The sequence below is a fragment of the Euprymna scolopes genome, chromosome 14 (assembly GCF_053919585.1).
Source record: "Euprymna scolopes isolate OS-2025 chromosome 14, ASM5391958v1, whole genome shotgun sequence".
NCBI classification, from domain to species: Eukaryota; Metazoa; Mollusca; class Cephalopoda; order Sepiida; family Sepiolidae; genus Euprymna; species Euprymna scolopes.
This window is the reverse complement of record NC_136495.1, coordinates 22,499,786-22,518,828: the sequence shown is the minus strand read 5'-3', so window position 1 is coordinate 22,518,828 and position 19,043 is coordinate 22,499,786. Positions and strand designations below refer to the sequence as shown.

The 19,043-nt window shown below is 24.6% G+C and overlaps 1 protein-coding gene across 1 annotated transcript in view; it reads right to left on the bottom strand.

The window, feature by feature from the left end:
- Positions 1-467: 467 nt before the first annotated feature.
- The window catches only part of LOC145292907 (glutamine amidotransferase-like class 1 domain-containing protein 1), a 43,402-nt gene continuing 24,826 nt past the window's right edge, over positions 468-19,043 (bottom strand). The window contains exon 7 of the mRNA XM_080139048.1: positions 468-1,383. Coding sequence (XP_079995174.1) covers positions 1,268-1,383 — 116 coding nt within the window. The 3' untranslated portion in view covers positions 468-1,267. The remainder of the gene's footprint in view (positions 1,384-19,043) is intronic.

Below are 19,043 nucleotides of genomic sequence, written 5' to 3'. Positions count from 1 at the left end.
TATATTTTTATAATTACTACAATGTGCAAAGAGGATTGGGGTCGGGAGGTAATAGACTTGTTGGGTCTTTTTAATGCTATATTCAAAGATTATTGAAATAAATACATTCTTGGACCAGAAAACTAATATACATTTAAAACAATCAATTTAATAAAATATTTTGTTTTTAAGAATATATAAGTGACCTTGTCTGTCTGAAGAAAAAAAAGGTCAATTTCTGGTCTACAGGCTTGAAACTTGATGTATAAAGGATTTGGAACTGTCGATAAATTTGTTTTGGATTTTAGGTTGTAAATAAAGTTGAAAAAAATTGGAATCTGGCAGGCATAAGTCGACTTAAAATGCTCTTCTACACATGTGCAACTATACATTTTACACTATTTTTAAAGTTTTTATCTACGTTACGACATAGTACACATGGTAACGAATAAAGCTGGAGAACTATGTGTTTCGGTTTCGATTCTGAGGGAACCAAATTATTTAAAAAAAAAAAATTTTTAAGTCACTTTTATATATCGAATACAACATAATCGATACAGAATTGGCTCTTTAGTAAAAACAAAATCTACATGAATTAAAATCTCATATTTAACTCTATTTTACAACCGGGTCATGCTGAGGAGCAATATTATAAATTGGGTACAATATAATAATCAATAAAGAATTAGCTCTATAATAATAATAAGTATGAAACCTGCATAAATTGAAATATCATATTTAAGCCTGGTGGTCTGCTAGTATGTATGTATGTATATATATATATATACACACACAAGACAAGTTTTATTTTGAACAATATTATGTTTTTGAGATTTCACCATATTATTAAAAAAAAAATCTTGCAAGTTTGAATTATTTGGAGTTTCCTGAGAATCTATTTCCTAACTGGCATGAAAAGACGGTTGCTCCTTGGTTAACCATAAAATTTAATTTTCTTTATTGAAAATAAAACTACTTGATCAATTCACATGATTTCTGGAATACGATATTTTCTTTCTGTCACAGGTACAGATATCATACAGATTTTTCTGATTTTGTTTTTAATATTGGAGAAATTTTAGACCGGTTCCCAATTTTTTTAAACGTTTAAAATAACTCATAAAAACTTGCCACGTTTGGTAAAAAAAATGTCATCTCTAATGTGTTCCATTGAAATTGTGATGTTTCTTTTTTGGGAGGAGGGGGTACACGAATTCTCAAATGTTACTTATTCTGTACTTTTACCGACTTACAATGGTGGAAAAAAAAAATCTTCAAAGCAATTGCGTTACTTTTGGTTGCAGAGCAGAATCAAATTTTGGACGGCCGTGAGCGTTGACTGAGGATTCTGACCGGACACTAAATGACGATCGATAATCACATGGATCGCATCCATTTCACTACCTGAAAAAACAAAACGATCATTTCACTACCTGAAAAAACAAAACGATCATTTCATTTTAAAGATGATGAGGGAGGGGGTATCTTGCTAGACTGAAACAGATCAGGGTACATTTGTATACAAGGGTCTTATGTTAATACTCCCCCTCCAATGATTCTACATTTTTTAAGCAATTACATGTGAACACTGAAAAACAATTTTAGAATTTAGTTTTATAATTATAAAGGTTAGCGTTAAACGTGATATTGCATAATAATCTGATGATTCTGGAATTAAGACCGATTGAATTCTTGAGGAAATTTTGTTTAAAAAATTACTCATGTGCTAAACGTAATACTACAGGGCTGCTTCCCAGCTGACTACAACACGTCCCTTGTCATCAAGTTCAACATTTCTTTATTGAGCTTTAAATAGTCAAATTATAATCAATTTCGACAATCGGCTCCAATCCTCATGGTTTGTGTCACAACCTAAACAAAGTCATTTACTGTTATTGTTGCTTTTGTGTCTTGATTGGTGGTGACACTTTAATGCTAATAGTCGTGAGATAATTAATTGGAATCAAGAATTGGAAAAAAGCAGAACTTTTTGGGGATATCGAAATTGGAAAAATTTAAGTCTTTAATCCAGATGTGTCAACTAAGCACCAACTCCTGTCCCATCACCGCAATGTTGCATCTCTGTGCCCGTTTTGTATAATAAACAGACTATAATAATCCATAATAATGAATATAGGTAAAAATGACATCAGAAAAAAAAATGTCATGTGATACAGGTGAATAAATAGAAAAAAAAGGGGAAGAACATTTTTTTTTTAAATCTTTGCAGCATTTTTATCTTCAAAAATAGTTATTTACTCATGTTTATTTATTTTTTTACTAAACAGGATTGTTTCATTGCTTATGAAAAAATTAAAATAAAATTTTATCAACTTACAACGAACTACTGCTAATTGGCCCTTCTTTTAACATTTTATGAGCTGTATATTATTTAATTATTGGAATTCTTTTGCGATGAGTAATTTGTATATTTTCTTTATTTGCGGATTATTATCCTCATCTTTTATAGTTAAATAAAAAATATACAAATTACTCATCTCCACAGAAATTCCAATAATTAAATGATATATACCATTTGGTACGGACCTGACAAGGGAAGATCAGCTAAGACCAAAGAAGAGACGTCACAAATTTATTTCTGCTCTATCATTACTTTTATGGTAGGTGCTCGACTGAGCTCCAATCTATGACCCCCCCCCCCCCCGTTGTAAAACTTTTGCAACAAATACTCATCTAGCTACAACAACTGTTAAAAATTTCCTTCACATGTCTATCTGTGACGAAAATTCCATGGGCAAAGTTTCTTTCTTAGACTGTTCATCAGTGGAGCTGCTTCCCGGCTGACTATAGCATGGTCATTTTCAAGTTTAATGTAAATAAGTTCTTGTTGGGCTCTTAAATAATTAAGCCCAACCTAGGTTCCACCATCACTGATACCGTCTATCAAACAATTATTAATCTTTATCCTCGAGTAGTTTCCAAGCCTTGATAAGTGGTGACTCCCAAGTAAAAATTAAAAAAAATAAATTCATGAAACAAGGGATAGATTCATCGATATAACCTTTGATCTGATTTCAATCTTTAGACATTTGTTTTCTTTTAAAGCTCGTAGTTCTCTTGGAAATTAGAATTATTTTTCAAAAGTTTGTCAAACAATGCGTAGGTTTGGGTGATTAGCTTGTTGCGGTAGCAGGTGAAATCGACAAACTGATTAGATGACCTCATCAGCAAAATACCACAAACAGAAGTGATTAAAAAAAAAATAAATAAGGGTGTTCTTTCTATAAATAAATATCTGCGTAATAATATGCTAACGTAATTTCACGTCCATACGCACATTATCAACTACCCTTTTTTAAAGATGAAATGTTCCAATCAATGAAAACACAATTAAAAAAAAAAAAAGTAATTTTTAAAATTTCATGTTGCTGTTATGTTAAATTAAAATAAACTTCAGTCTATGATTAAAGGGCAGGTTGATCATGATTGATATCATTTCAAAGGTTTCAGGTCATTGCAGTCTATGTGCTTAGCCCCACTCGAGAGAGTATCTCTTTTTTTAGGATCTTGATGCATTTGTCACATGTCTGAAGCGCGTGGTTTTAATCGGAGATTGAAACCCCGTCTAGATAGACAAGGTAAGAGAGGGGGTGTAGGAGGACATAATGTATGAGACCAGCCTGGCTGACCTGATGGCTATATGCAAAATGATTGACAGGTTTTGTGTTAAGCTCCCAGGGTGGGAGATGTGAACATGGACAAATAGTGTTCCTTCCGACCCAAATTCTTATTTCGATTGAATGTTAGTTTTTTTTTTTTATCATGTTGTATGTTCACATGGCTAGGTCAAACAGAACGTAAACTAGTTACAGTCCAATTGAAGTTAGGGAATAGGCCTAAACTAGCTAGGTACTGGAAGTTGAAGAGCTTCTTGCAAGAGATAAGTCTTTTGGGGAAAAGATAGAGCTACTTATCCAAACAGCTTTAATGGAGGTGATTACTGAAAGCAAGTGATGAATAAGATTGAAAACTTTGCCATTGAATAAACTCGGTGCCACTAAATAACACTAAATAAGACTAAATAACACTAAATAAGACTAAATAACACTAAATAAGACTAAATAAGACTAAATAACACTAAATAAGACTAAATAACACTACATAACACTAAATAAGACTAAATAACACTAAATAACACTAAATAAGACTAAATAAGACTAAATAACACTAAATAAGACTAAATAAGACTAAATAACACTAAATAAGACTAAATAACACTAAATAAGACTAAATAACACTAAATAAGACTAAATAAGACTAAATAAGACTAAATAACACTAAATAAGACTAAATAAGACTAAATAACACTAAATAAGACTAAATAACACTAAATAACACTAAATAACACTAAATAAGACTAAAAGATGAAGACACAGTAAGAGAGAGGCAGTAGATGAGAGGAATCTTATTAGGCAAGAAATAGCTAAGCAGGATCTTCGGCATGAGGCTAGCGAGCATTACGAAGGTCAACTAGTTAGGATAAAGAAAAGTTTCTAATAGAGCTGTGAACTTTGACACAAATGAGCAGAAGGAGGTTTCTAAGCATGGCTCGGATATATCAGAAAAGTCAAGCACCCAAATGGACACACGTTGGAGTTAACTCAGGAGATCTGTGAGGAATTTTGGGAGCAATTTTGAGGAGCAATTTAAGCAACAGCTCGATTTCCTGGTACAAAAGTTTGGTGACTATTTGGCTGATTCTTCATGCCTTGATGCGGCTAGAGTAGCTGTTGTGAAGGTAGGGTCACAGAGCGGGAGGTTTTGATTGCGTTAATGCAGGTCAGCTGTAACGAATCGCCAGGACTTAGTCGTTCCCAAGAGTTGTATTTGAGGCTGTCAATTCTGACAGATGTGTTCAACTATTAGTTTAACGAGAATTCATCTCTGGTCAAGTCACTAAGGAAGTGATTACATTGCTAAGGCATAGTAGGGAGGAACAAAATAATCACAGGTTCATAACTGTTAAACACAGTTAAAGATTTTAACCAAGATTCTACCTAATCGGTTGCAGGTTGTTATTCAAATTCAAAATAACTTACACCTGATCTGTACAATCCTAGAGGGAGAGGTAGAAAATGACACCGAAGCCATGCTGATCAACTTAGATCAGTTCAAATCTTTCGACAGAGTCGACCGTTGGTTTTAAACCGGACTTCTCCAAATGAATCTCTGTACTGTATCACACCATTGACAGTGGTCCAAGTTAATGGAAAGCATTCAAAATCTTTTACTATCTTCCCATTGGTGCATCAGGACTATCTGCTACCGCCCCATGTTTAACATCCATGCGTTGGAACCACTACTTCAGAAACTAAGATGCAAGGAGACAAGTTCAGTCCTTTACAAAATCACTTTACCTGGTAGAGTGCCAGCCAGAGTTTCCGCATTTTCCGATGACATCACTGTCTTTGTGTTGTGTTTCTGAGACATTGAGATGATAATAGAAGCATTCACTAATTACAAAATGATCCAAAATCAACTGTGGTCAGCCTGCGGTTGGGTGGCTGGAGCAGTAACACCATCCCTTGGGCTTCTTTCAGCTCTCATCCTGTATCGATTACTCATACTTCCTCTGCCTGCGAAAAATCTAAAGATCCTCCAGCACTTCATGTTCTCACTTTTTGGAACAGAAAGCGGCATTGGGTTCACAGACAAATCTGTATTCAAAGCCCGACTTGAGACGCTGAGAGATTGGTCTTCCTGAGTTGAACTCTGACAGAGGAATCTGCGTGGACCTCATAGACCGAAGGATGATACACAGTTCCTTACAGAGTGATCAAAAATTTTCCAGGGTCCAGTGACTTTTCTCTGACTTCTAGAAAGGAACTCCATAGGGGATTAGTAAGGAGGGAGGCTGCTGATGATCCACTTGTCGGGCAGTTGGAATGGTCGGAAGAGAGGATCAGCTCTGAGTAAAGTCCCAGGTTCGAGTCATCTCAAAAATTCTGAGTTCTATCTGACCTGACAATTGACCTGGAATGCATTTCCTTTTAATGCTATACAACACCGTTCCAGAATAGTGGATTTGCCTGGGTGTCCTCATGGCAGGATTTCAACAAAAGAAACATCTGAACATGCTTTCTTTAAATGCCATAAACTCGGGTAATACTGGGGGTATGTCAATGAAGTGACAGCTCATATCAATCTCAAGCATCTTTGCCTACTAAACGTATCCTATGTAATCAACAGCGTTGGACCACTGTAGGATAGGGAGAGACAAATAGTGTTTCTCACAATACTGGCTGTAGTGCGAATGGTGGTGTGGATGTCATATCTGAGAGATAACCAAGGAGTTGAATCTTTTGCCGATTCAGATCCTGATTGTGCTATTCAATCACCAATTGTATGTCAGGATCAGATATGACAAAAAAAAAATTATATTTCATGGTTTTTTCAAAAACTGTGGATACAAGTATTAAGCATATACGAAGAGAAGTCAAGTATGAGTCCTTGTTCCCTGCCTGAGCACAAGATACATAAGGTTCCTGGTCCTGTCTGACACCAACCCTTGGGTAATTTTTAGTCTCTTAGCTAGTCAAATGAATGATTTCACATATACATTTAGATTTAATATATAGATTTAGATTTCATACATAGATTTAAATTTCATATATAGATTTGGATTTCATATACAGATTTATATTTCATATATTGATTAAGATTTCACAAATAGATTTAGATTTCACATATAGATTAAGATTTCACATATAGATTTAGATTTCACATATAGATTTAGATTTCATATATTGATTAAGATTTCACAAATAGATTTATATTTCACATATAGATTAAGATTTCACATATAGATTTAGATTTCACATATAGATTAAGATTTCACATATAGATTTAGATTTCACATATAGATTTATATTTCATATATTGATTAAGATTTCACAAATAGATTTAGATTTCACATATAGATTAAGATTTCACATATAGATTTAGATTTCATATATTGATTAAGATTTCACAAATAGATTTATATTTCATATATTGATTAAGATTTCACATATAGATTTAGATTTCACATATAGATTTAGATTTCATATATTGATTAAGATTTCACATATAGATTTAGATTTCACATATAGATTTAGATTTCACATATAGATTTAGATTTCATATATTGATTAAGATTTCACATATAGATTTAGATTTCATATATAGATTAAGATTTCACATATAGATTTAGATTTCACATATAGATTTAGATTTCATATATTGATTAAGATTTCACAAATAGATTTAGATTTCACATATAGATTTAGATTTCACAAATAGATTTAGATTTCATATATTGATTAAGATTTCACATATAGATTTAGATTTCACATATAGATTTAGATTTCATATATAGATTTAGATTTCACATATAGATTTAGATTTCATATATAGATTTAGATTTCACATATAGATTTAGATTTCATATATAGATTTAGATTTCACAAATAGATTTAGATTTCACATATAGATTTAGATTTCACATATAGATTTAGATTTCATATACAGATTTAGATTTCACAAATAGATTTAGATTTCATATATAGATTTAGATTTCACATATAGATTTAGATTTCATATATAGATTTAGATTTCATATATTGATTAAGATTTCACATATAGATTAAGATTTCACATATAGATTTAGATTTCACATATAGATTTAGATTTCATATATTGATTAAGATTTCACATATAGATTAAGATTTCACATATAGATTAAGATTTCACAAATAGATTAAGATTTCATATATAGATTAAGATTTCACATATAGATTTAGATTTCATATATAGATTAAGATTTCATATATAGATTTAGATTTCATATATAGATTTAGATTTCATATATTGATTAAGATTTCACAAATAGATTAAGATTTCATATACAGATTAAGATTTCACATATAGATTTAGATTTCATATATAGATTTAGATTTCATATACAGATTAAGATTTCATATATAGATTTCACAAATAGATTAAGATTTCATATACAGATTAAGATTTCATATATAGATTTAGATTTCATATATAGATTTCACATATAGATTTAGATTTCACATATTGATTTATATTTCATATATAGATTAAGATTTCACATATAGATTTAGATTTCATATATAGATTAAGATTTCACATATAGATTTAGATTTCATATATAGATTAAGATTTCATATATAGATTTAGATTTCATATATAGATTAAGATTTCATATATAGATTTAGATTTCATATATAGATTTAGATTTCACATATAGATTTAGATTTCACATATTGATTTATATTTCATATATAGATTAAGATTTCACATATAGATTTAGATTTCATATATAGATTAAGATTTCATATATAGATTTAGATTTCATATACAGATTAAGATTTCATATATAGATTAAGATTTCATATATAGATTTAGATTTCATATATAGATTTAGATTTCATATACAGATTAAGATTTCACATACAGATTTAGATTTCATATATAGATTTAGATTTCATATATAGATTTAGATTTCATATACAGATTAAGATTTCATATACAGATTAAGATTTCACATATAGATTTAGATTTCATATATAGATTTAGATTTCACAAATAGATTTAGATTTCATATATTGATTTAGATTTCACATATAGATTTAGATTTCATATATTGATTTAGATTTCACATATAGATTTAGATTTCATATATTGATTTAGATTTCATATATAGATTTAGATTTCATATATAGATTTAGATTTCATATATAGATTTAGATTTCATATATAGATTTAGATTTCATATATAGATTTAGATTTCACATATAGATTTAGATTTCACATATTGATTTATATTTCATATATAGATTAAGATTTCACATATAGATTAAGATTTCATATATAGATTTAGATTTCATATACAGATTAAGATTTCATATATAGATTAAGATTTCACATATAGATTTAGATTTCACATATAGATTTAGATTTCATATATTGATTAAGATTTCACAAATAGATTTAGATTTCACATATAGATTTAGATTTCACAAATAGATTTAGATTTCATATATTGATTAAGATTTCACATATAGATTTAGATTTCACATATAGATTTAGATTTCATATATAGATTTAGATTTCACATATAGATTTAGATTTCATATATAGATTTAGATTTCACATATAGATTTAGATTTCATATATAGATTTAGATTTCACAAATAGATTTAGATTTCACATATAGATTTAGATTTCACATATAGATTTAGATTTCATATACAGATTTAGATTTCACAAATAGATTTAGATTTCATATATAGATTTAGATTTCACATATAGATTTAGATTTCATATATAGATTTAGATTTCATATATTGATTAAGATTTCACATATAGATTAAGATTTCACATATAGATTTAGATTTCACATATAGATTTAGATTTCATATATTGATTTAGATTTCATATATAGATTTAGATTTCATATATAGATTTAGATTTCATATATAGATTTAGATTTCATATATAGATTTAGATTTCATATATAGATTTAGATTTCACATATAGATTTAGATTTCATATACAGATTAAGATTTCATATACAGATTTAGATTTCATATATAGATTTAGATTTCATATACAGATTAAGATTTCATATACAGATTAAGATTTCACATATAGATTTAGATTTCATATATAGATTTAGATTTCATATATAGATTTAGATTTCACAAATAGATTTAGATTTCATATATTGATTTAGATTTCACATATAGATATAGATTTCATATATTGATTTAGATTTCATATATAGATTTAGATTTCATATATAGATTTAGATTTCATATATAGATTTAGATTTCATATATTGATTTAGATTTCACATATAGATTTAGATTTCATATATAGATTTAGATTTCATATATAGATTTAGATTTCATATATAGATTTAGATTTCATATATAGATTTAGATTTCATATATAGATTTAGATTTCATATATAGATTTAGATTTCACATATAGATTTAGATTTCACATATTGATTTATATTTCATATATAGATTAAGATTTCACATATAGATTTAGATTTCATATATAGATTAAGATTTCATATATAGATTTAGATTTCATATACAGATTAAGATTTCATATATAGATTTAGATTTCATATATAGATTTAGATTTCACATATAGATTTAGATTTCACATATAGATTTAGATTTCACATATTGATTTATATTTCATATATAGATTAAGATTTCACATATAGATTTAGATTTCAAATATAGATTAAGATTTCATATATAGATTAAGATTCCATATATAGATTTAGATTTCATATACAGATTTAGATTTCATATACAGATTTAGATTTCACATATAGATTTAGATTTCACATATAGATTTAGATTTCATATACAGATTTAGATTTCATATACAGATTTAGATTTCATATACAGATTTAGATTTCACATATAGATTTAGATTTCACATATAGATTTAGATTTCATATACAGATTTAGATTTCATATATTGATTTAGATTTCATATACAGATTTAGATTTCATATATAGATTTAGATTTCACATATAGATTTAGATTTCACATATTGATTTATATTTCATATATAGATTAAGATTTCACATATAGATTTAGATTTCATATATAGATTAAGATTTCATATATAGATTTAGATTTCATATACAGATTAAGATTTCATATATAGATTTAGATTTCATATATAGATTTAGATTTCACATATAGATTTAGATTTCACATATAGATTTAGATTTCACATATTGATTTATATTTCATATATAGATTAAGATTTCACATATAGATTTAGATTTCAAATATAGATTAAGATTTCATATATAGATTAAGATTCCATATATAGATTTAGATTTCATATACAGATTTAGATTTCATATACAGATTTAGATTTCACATATAGATTTAGATTTCACATATAGATTTAGATTTCATATACAGATTTAGATTTCATATACAGATTTAGATTTCATATACAGATTTAGATTTCACATATTGATTTATATTTCATATATAGATTAAGATTTCACATATAGATTTAGATTTCATATACAGATTTAGATTTCATATATAGATTTAGATTTCACATATAGATTTAGATTTCATATATAGATTTAGATTTCATATACAGATTTAGATTTCATATACAGATTTAGATTTCATATACAGATTTAGATTTCATATATAGATTTAGATTTCATATACAGATTAAGATTTCATATATAGATTTAGATTTCATATATAGATTTAGATTTCATATACAGATTTAGATTTCATATATTGATTTAGATTTCATATATAGATTTAGATTTCACAAATAGATTTAGATTTCACATATAGATTTAGATTTCATATATAGATTTAGATTTCATATATTGATTAAGATTTCACATATAGATTAAGATTTCACATATAGATTTAGATTTCACATATAGATTTAGATTTCATATATTGATTAAGATTTCACATATAGATTAAGATTTCACATATAGATTTAGATTTCACATATAGATTTAGATTTCATATATTGATTAAGATTTCACAAATAGATTTAGATTTCATATATAGATTAAGATTTCACATATAGATTTAGATTTCATATATAGATTAAGATTTCATATATAGATTTAGATTTCATATATAGATTTAGATTTCATATATTGATTAAGATTTCACAAATAGATTAAGATTTCATATACAGATTAAGATTTCACATATAGATTTAGATTTCATATATAGATTTAGATTTCATATACAGATTAAGATTTCATATATAGATTTCACAAATAGATTAAGATTTCATATACAGATTAAGATTTCATATATAGATTTAGATTTCATATATAGATTTCACATATAGATTTAGATTTCACATATTGATTTATATTTCATATATAGATTAAGATTTCACATATAGATTTAGATTTCATATATAGATTAAGATTTCACATATAGATTTAGATTTCATATATAGATTAAGATTTCATATATAGATTTAGATTTCATATATAGATTAAGATTTCATATATAGATTTAGATTTCATATATAGATTTAGATTTCACATATAGATTTAGATTTCACATATTGATTTATATTTCATATATAGATTAAGATTTCACATATAGATTTAGATTTCATATATAGATTAAGATTTCATATATAGATTTAGATTTCATATACAGATTAAGATTTCATATATAGATTAAGATTTCATATATAGATTTAGATTTCATATATAGATTTAGATTTCATATACAGATTAAGATTTCATATACAGATTTAGATTTCATATATAGATTTAGATTTCATATATAGATTTAGATTTCATATACAGATTAAGATTTCATATACAGATTAAGATTTCACATATAGATTTAGATTTCATATATAGATTTAGATTTCACAAATAGATTTAGATTTCATATATTGATTTAGATTTCACATATAGATTTAGATTTCATATATTGATTTAGATTTCACATATAGATTTAGATTTCATATATTGATTTAGATTTCATATATAGATTTAGATTTCATATATAGATTTAGATTTCATATATAGATTTAGATTTCATATATAGATTTAGATTTCACATATAGATTTAGATTTCACATATTGATTTATATTTCATATATAGATTAAGATTTCACATATAGATTAAGATTTCATATATAGATTTAGATTTCATATACAGATTAAGATTTCATATATAGATTAAGATTTCACATATAGATTTAGATTTCACATATAGATTTAGATTTCATATATTGATTAAGATTTCACAAATAGATTTAGATTTCACATATAGATTTAGATTTCACAAATAGATTTAGATTTCATATATTGATTAAGATTTCACATATAGATTTAGATTTCACATATAGATTTAGATTTCATATATAGATTTAGATTTCACATATAGATTTAGATTTCATATATAGATTTAGATTTCACATATAGATTTAGATTTCATATATAGATTTAGATTTCACAAATAGATTTAGATTTCACATATAGATTTAGATTTCACATATAGATTTAGATTTCATATACAGATTTAGATTTCACAAATAGATTTAGATTTCATATATAGATTTAGATTTCACATATAGATTTAGATTTCATATATAGATTTAGATTTCATATATTGATTAAGATTTCACATATAGATTAAGATTTCACATATAGATTTAGATTTCACATATAGATTTAGATTTCATATATTGATTTAGATTTCATATATAGATTTAGATTTCATATATAGATTTAGATTTCATATATAGATTTAGATTTCATATATAGATTTAGATTTCATATATAGATTTAGATTTCACATATAGATTTAGATTTCACATATAGATTTAGATTTCATATACAGATTAAGATTTCATATACAGATTTAGATTTCATATATAGATTTAGATTTCATATACAGATTAAGATTTCATATACAGATTAAGATTTCACATATAGATTTAGATTTCATATATAGATTTAGATTTCATATATAGATTTAGATTTCACAAATAGATTTAGATTTCATATATTGATTTAGATTTCACATATAGATTTAGATTTCATATATTGATTTAGATTTCATATATAGATTTAGATTTCATATATAGATTTAGATTTCATATATAGATTTAGATTTCATATATTGATTTAGATTTCACATATAGATTTAGATTTCATATATAGATTTAGATTTCATATATAGATTTAGATTTCATATATAGATTTAGATTTCATATATAGATTTAGATTTCATATATAGATTTAGATTTCATATATAGATTTAGATTTCACATATAGATTTAGATTTCACATATTGATTTATATTTCATATATAGATTAAGATTTCACATATAGATTTAGATTTCATATATAGATTAAGATTTCATATATAGATTTAGATTTCATATACAGATTAAGATTTCATATATAGATTTAGATTTCATATATAGATTTAGATTTCACATATAGATTTAGATTTCACATATAGATTTAGATTTCACATATTGATTTATATTTCATATATAGATTAAGATTTCACATATAGATTTAGATTTCAAATATAGATTAAGATTTCATATATAGATTAAGATTCCATATATAGATTTAGATTTCATATACAGATTTAGATTTCATATACAGATTTAGATTTCACATATAGATTTAGATTTCACATATAGATTTAGATTTCATATATAGATTTAGATTTCATATACAGATTTAGATTTCATATACAGATTTAGATTTCATATACAGATTTAGATTTCACATATTGATTTATATTTCATATATAGATTAAGATTTCACATATAGATTTAGATTTCATATACAGATTTAGATTTCATATATAGATTTAGATTTCACATATAGATTTAGATTTCATATATAGATTTAGATTTCATATACAGATTTAGATTTCATATACAGATTTAGATTTCATATACAGATTTAGATTTCATATATAGATTTAGATTTCATATACAGATTAAGATTTCATATATAGATTTAGATTTCATATATAGATTTAGATTTCATATACAGATTTAGATTTCATATATTGATTTAGATTTCATATACAGATTTAGATTTCATATATAGATTTCATATACAGATTTAGATTTCATATATAGATTTAGATTTCATATACAGATTTAGATTTCATATACAGATTTAGATTTCATATACAGATTTAGATTTCATATACAGATTTAGATTTCATATACAGATTTAGATTTCACATATAGATTTAGATTTCATATATAGATTTAGATTTCATATATAGATTTAGATTTCATATATTGATTTAGATTTCATATACAGATTTAGATTTCATATATAGATTTAGATTTCATATACAGATTTAGATTTCATATACAGATTTAGATTTCATATACAGATTTAGATTTCATATACAGATTTAGATTTCACATATAGATTTAGATTTCATATATTGATTTAGATTTCATATACAGATTTAGATTTCATATATTGATTTAGATTTCATATACAGATTTAGATTTCATATATAGATTTAGATTTCACATATAGATTTAGATTTCACATATTGATTTATATTTCATATATAGATTAAGATTTCACATATAGATTTAGATTTCATATATAGATTAAGATTTCATATATAGATTTAGATTTCATATACAGATTAAGATTTCATATATAGATTTAGATTTCATATATAGATTTAGATTTCACATATAGATTTAGATTTCACATATAGATTTAGATTTCACATATTGATTTATATTTCATATATAGATTAAGATTTCACATATAGATTTAGATTTCAAATATAGATTAAGATTTCATATATAGATTAAGATTCCATATATAGATTTAGATTTCATATACAGATTTAGATTTCATATACAGATTTAGATTTCACATATAGATTTAGATTTCACATATAGATTTAGATTTCATATATAGATTTAGATTTCATATACAGATTTAGATTTCATATACAGATTTAGATTTCATATACAGATTTAGATTTCACATATTGATTTATATTTCATATATAGATTAAGATTTCACATATAGATTTAGATTTCATATACAGATTTAGATTTCATATATAGATTTAGATTTCACATATAGATTTAGATTTCATATATAGATTTAGATTTCATATACAGATTTAGATTTCATATACAGATTTAGATTTCATATACAGATTTAGATTTCATATATAGATTTAGATTTCATATACAGATTAAGATTTCATATATAGATTTAGATTTCATATACAGATTTAGATTTCATATATTGATTTAGATTTCATATACAGATTTAGATTTCATATATAGATTTAGATTTCATATACAGATTTAGATTTCATATATAGATTTAGATTTCATATACAGATTTAGATTTCATATACAGATTTAGATTTCATATACAGATTTAGATTTCATATACAGATTTTGATTTCATATACAGATTTAGATTTCACATATAGATTTAGATTTCATATATAGATTTAGATTTCATATATAGATTTAGATTTCATATACAGATTTAGATTTCATATACAGATTTAGATTTCATATACAGATTTAGATTTCATATACAGATTTAGATTTCACATATAGATTTAGATTTCATATATTGATTTAGATTTCATATACAGATTTAGATTTCATATATTGATTTAGATTTCATATACAGATTTAGATTTCATATATAGATTTAGATTTCATATACAGATTTAGATTTCATATACAGATTTAGATTTCATATACAGATTTAGATTTCATATACAGATTTAGATTTCACATATAGATTTAGATTTCATATATAGATTTAGATTTCATATATAGATTTATATTTCATATATAGATTTAGATTTCATGTATAGATTTATATTTCACATATAGATTTAGATTTCATATACAGATTTAGATTTCATATACAGATTTACATTTCATATATAGATTTACATTTCATATACAGATTTACATTTCATATACATATTAAGATTTCATGTATAGATTTACATTTCATATATAGATATATTTTTCATATACAGATTACTTTTTCATATACAGATATATTTTTCATATACAGATATATTTTTCATATATAGATCTATTTTTCATATATAGATCTATTTTTCATATATAGATATATTTTTCATATACAGATATATTTTTCATATACAGATATATTTTTCACATATTGATTTATTTTTCATATATAGATTTATTTTTCATATATAGATTTATTTTTCATATAGTTTTAGATTTCATATATAGATTTAGATTTAATATATAGATATATTTGTCATATATAGGTATATTTTTCATACATAGATTTAGATTTCATATATTGATTTAGATTTCATATACAGATTTAGATTTCATATATTGATTTAGATTTCATATATTGATTTAGATTTCATATACAGATTTAGATTTCATATATAGATTTAGATTTCATAGATAGATTTAGATTTCATATATTGATTTAGATTTCATATACAGATTAAGATTTCATATACAGATTAAGATTTCATATATAGATTTAGATTTCATATATAGATTTAGATTTCATATATAGATTTAGATTTCATATATAGATTTAGATTTCATATATAGATTTAGATTTCATATATTGATTTAGATTTCATATATTGATTTAGATTTCGTATACAGATTTAGATTTCATATATAGATTTAGATTTCATATATAGATTTAGATTTCATATACAGATTTAGATTTCATATACAGATTTAGATTTCATATACAGATTTAGATTTCATATACAGATTTAGATTTCATATATAGATTTAGATTTCATATACAGATTTAGATTTCATATATAGATTTAGATTTCATATATAGATTTAGATTTCATATATTGATTTAGATTTCATATATTGATTTAGATTTCATATATAGATTTAGATTTCATATATAGATTTAGATTTCATATACAGATTTAGATTTCATATATAGATTTAGATTTCATATACAGATTTATATTTCATATATAGATTTAGATTTCATATATAGATTTAGATTTCATATACAGATTTATATTTCATATATAGATTTAGATTTCATATATAGATTTAGATTTCAAATATAGATTTAGATTTCATATATTGATTTAGATTTCATATATTGATTTAGATTTCATATATAGATTTAGATTTCATATATTGATTTAGATTTCATATACAGATTTATATTTCATATATAGATTTAGATTTCATATATAGATTTAGATTTCATATATAGATTTAGATTTCATATATAGATTTAGATTTCATATATAGATTTAGATTTCATATATTGATTTAGATTTCATATATTGATTTAGATTTCATATATAGATTTATATTTCATATATAGATTTAGATTTCATATATAGATTTAGATTTCATATATTGATTTAGATTTCGTATACAGATTTAGATTTCATATATAGATTTAGATTTCATAAATAGATTTAGATTTCATATATAGATTTAGATTTCATATATTGATTTAGATTTCATATATTGATTTAGATTTCATATATAGATTTAGATTTCATATATAGATTTAGATTTCATATATTGATTTAGATTTCATATACAGATTTAGATTTCATATATAGATTTAGATTTCATAAATAGATTTAGATTTCATATATTGATTTAGATTTCACCCCAATTTGGAGATTGGCCTGCTTGTTTTTGGTTCCAAACAAACTGGAAAACAGTGGGCGGTTTAATGTTTAGAAAGGGTTGGGAAAGTCTTACTAACCACATTTTTTATTATTTTTTTTTTTCTTCACGATAATGAAATGACTGTATATAAAGTTGTTTATTTTCAATAAAATTATTTAAAAAGATTTGAGAAATTAAAGTCAGACGGCCTCTGGAGTAAATGTGGTATTATGGTGATTGATTATTCTAGTTAAAAAATAGTTACGATGACAAAGGATGAACGGTGCCATCAATTTTTCCAACGCGTTCGAACGACTTTGTTTATAATGTAAATTTAGAATAATTTTTTGCAAATAAATAACTTAAAAGTGTAGTATCTGTTCTGTCTAAAGGGAGTACAATTATATTGTCACGTCACAAGCTTCTAAAAGGATTTCAGAGATAAATCTCCATAACCAAATAAATTCTGAAACTACACATCTACCAAAATATTTAGATAAATGTTTTAGTTTGAACAAAGGTGGCACAAGAATATTGTGGGGTTGTTCTGGATGTCCATAGAATACCGGGCAGCAATTTACAATAGATGATCGATACAACTGAGGAATTTCCATGTGTTCCAGTCATTATATTCAGTTTAACATTGATTTAACATGCTGGCATGCATCAGACATTTTTTAGAAATGATTTCCAAACTACCCAGTCTCTAGCAGGTCTTTATTCCCCTTTCTCTCAAGTCCATTGTAATCACTTTCTCCTGTGTTTTCCTTAGCCTTTTTCTGTGAACTGCACCTGCTGCCCCAACTGTTCTACATCT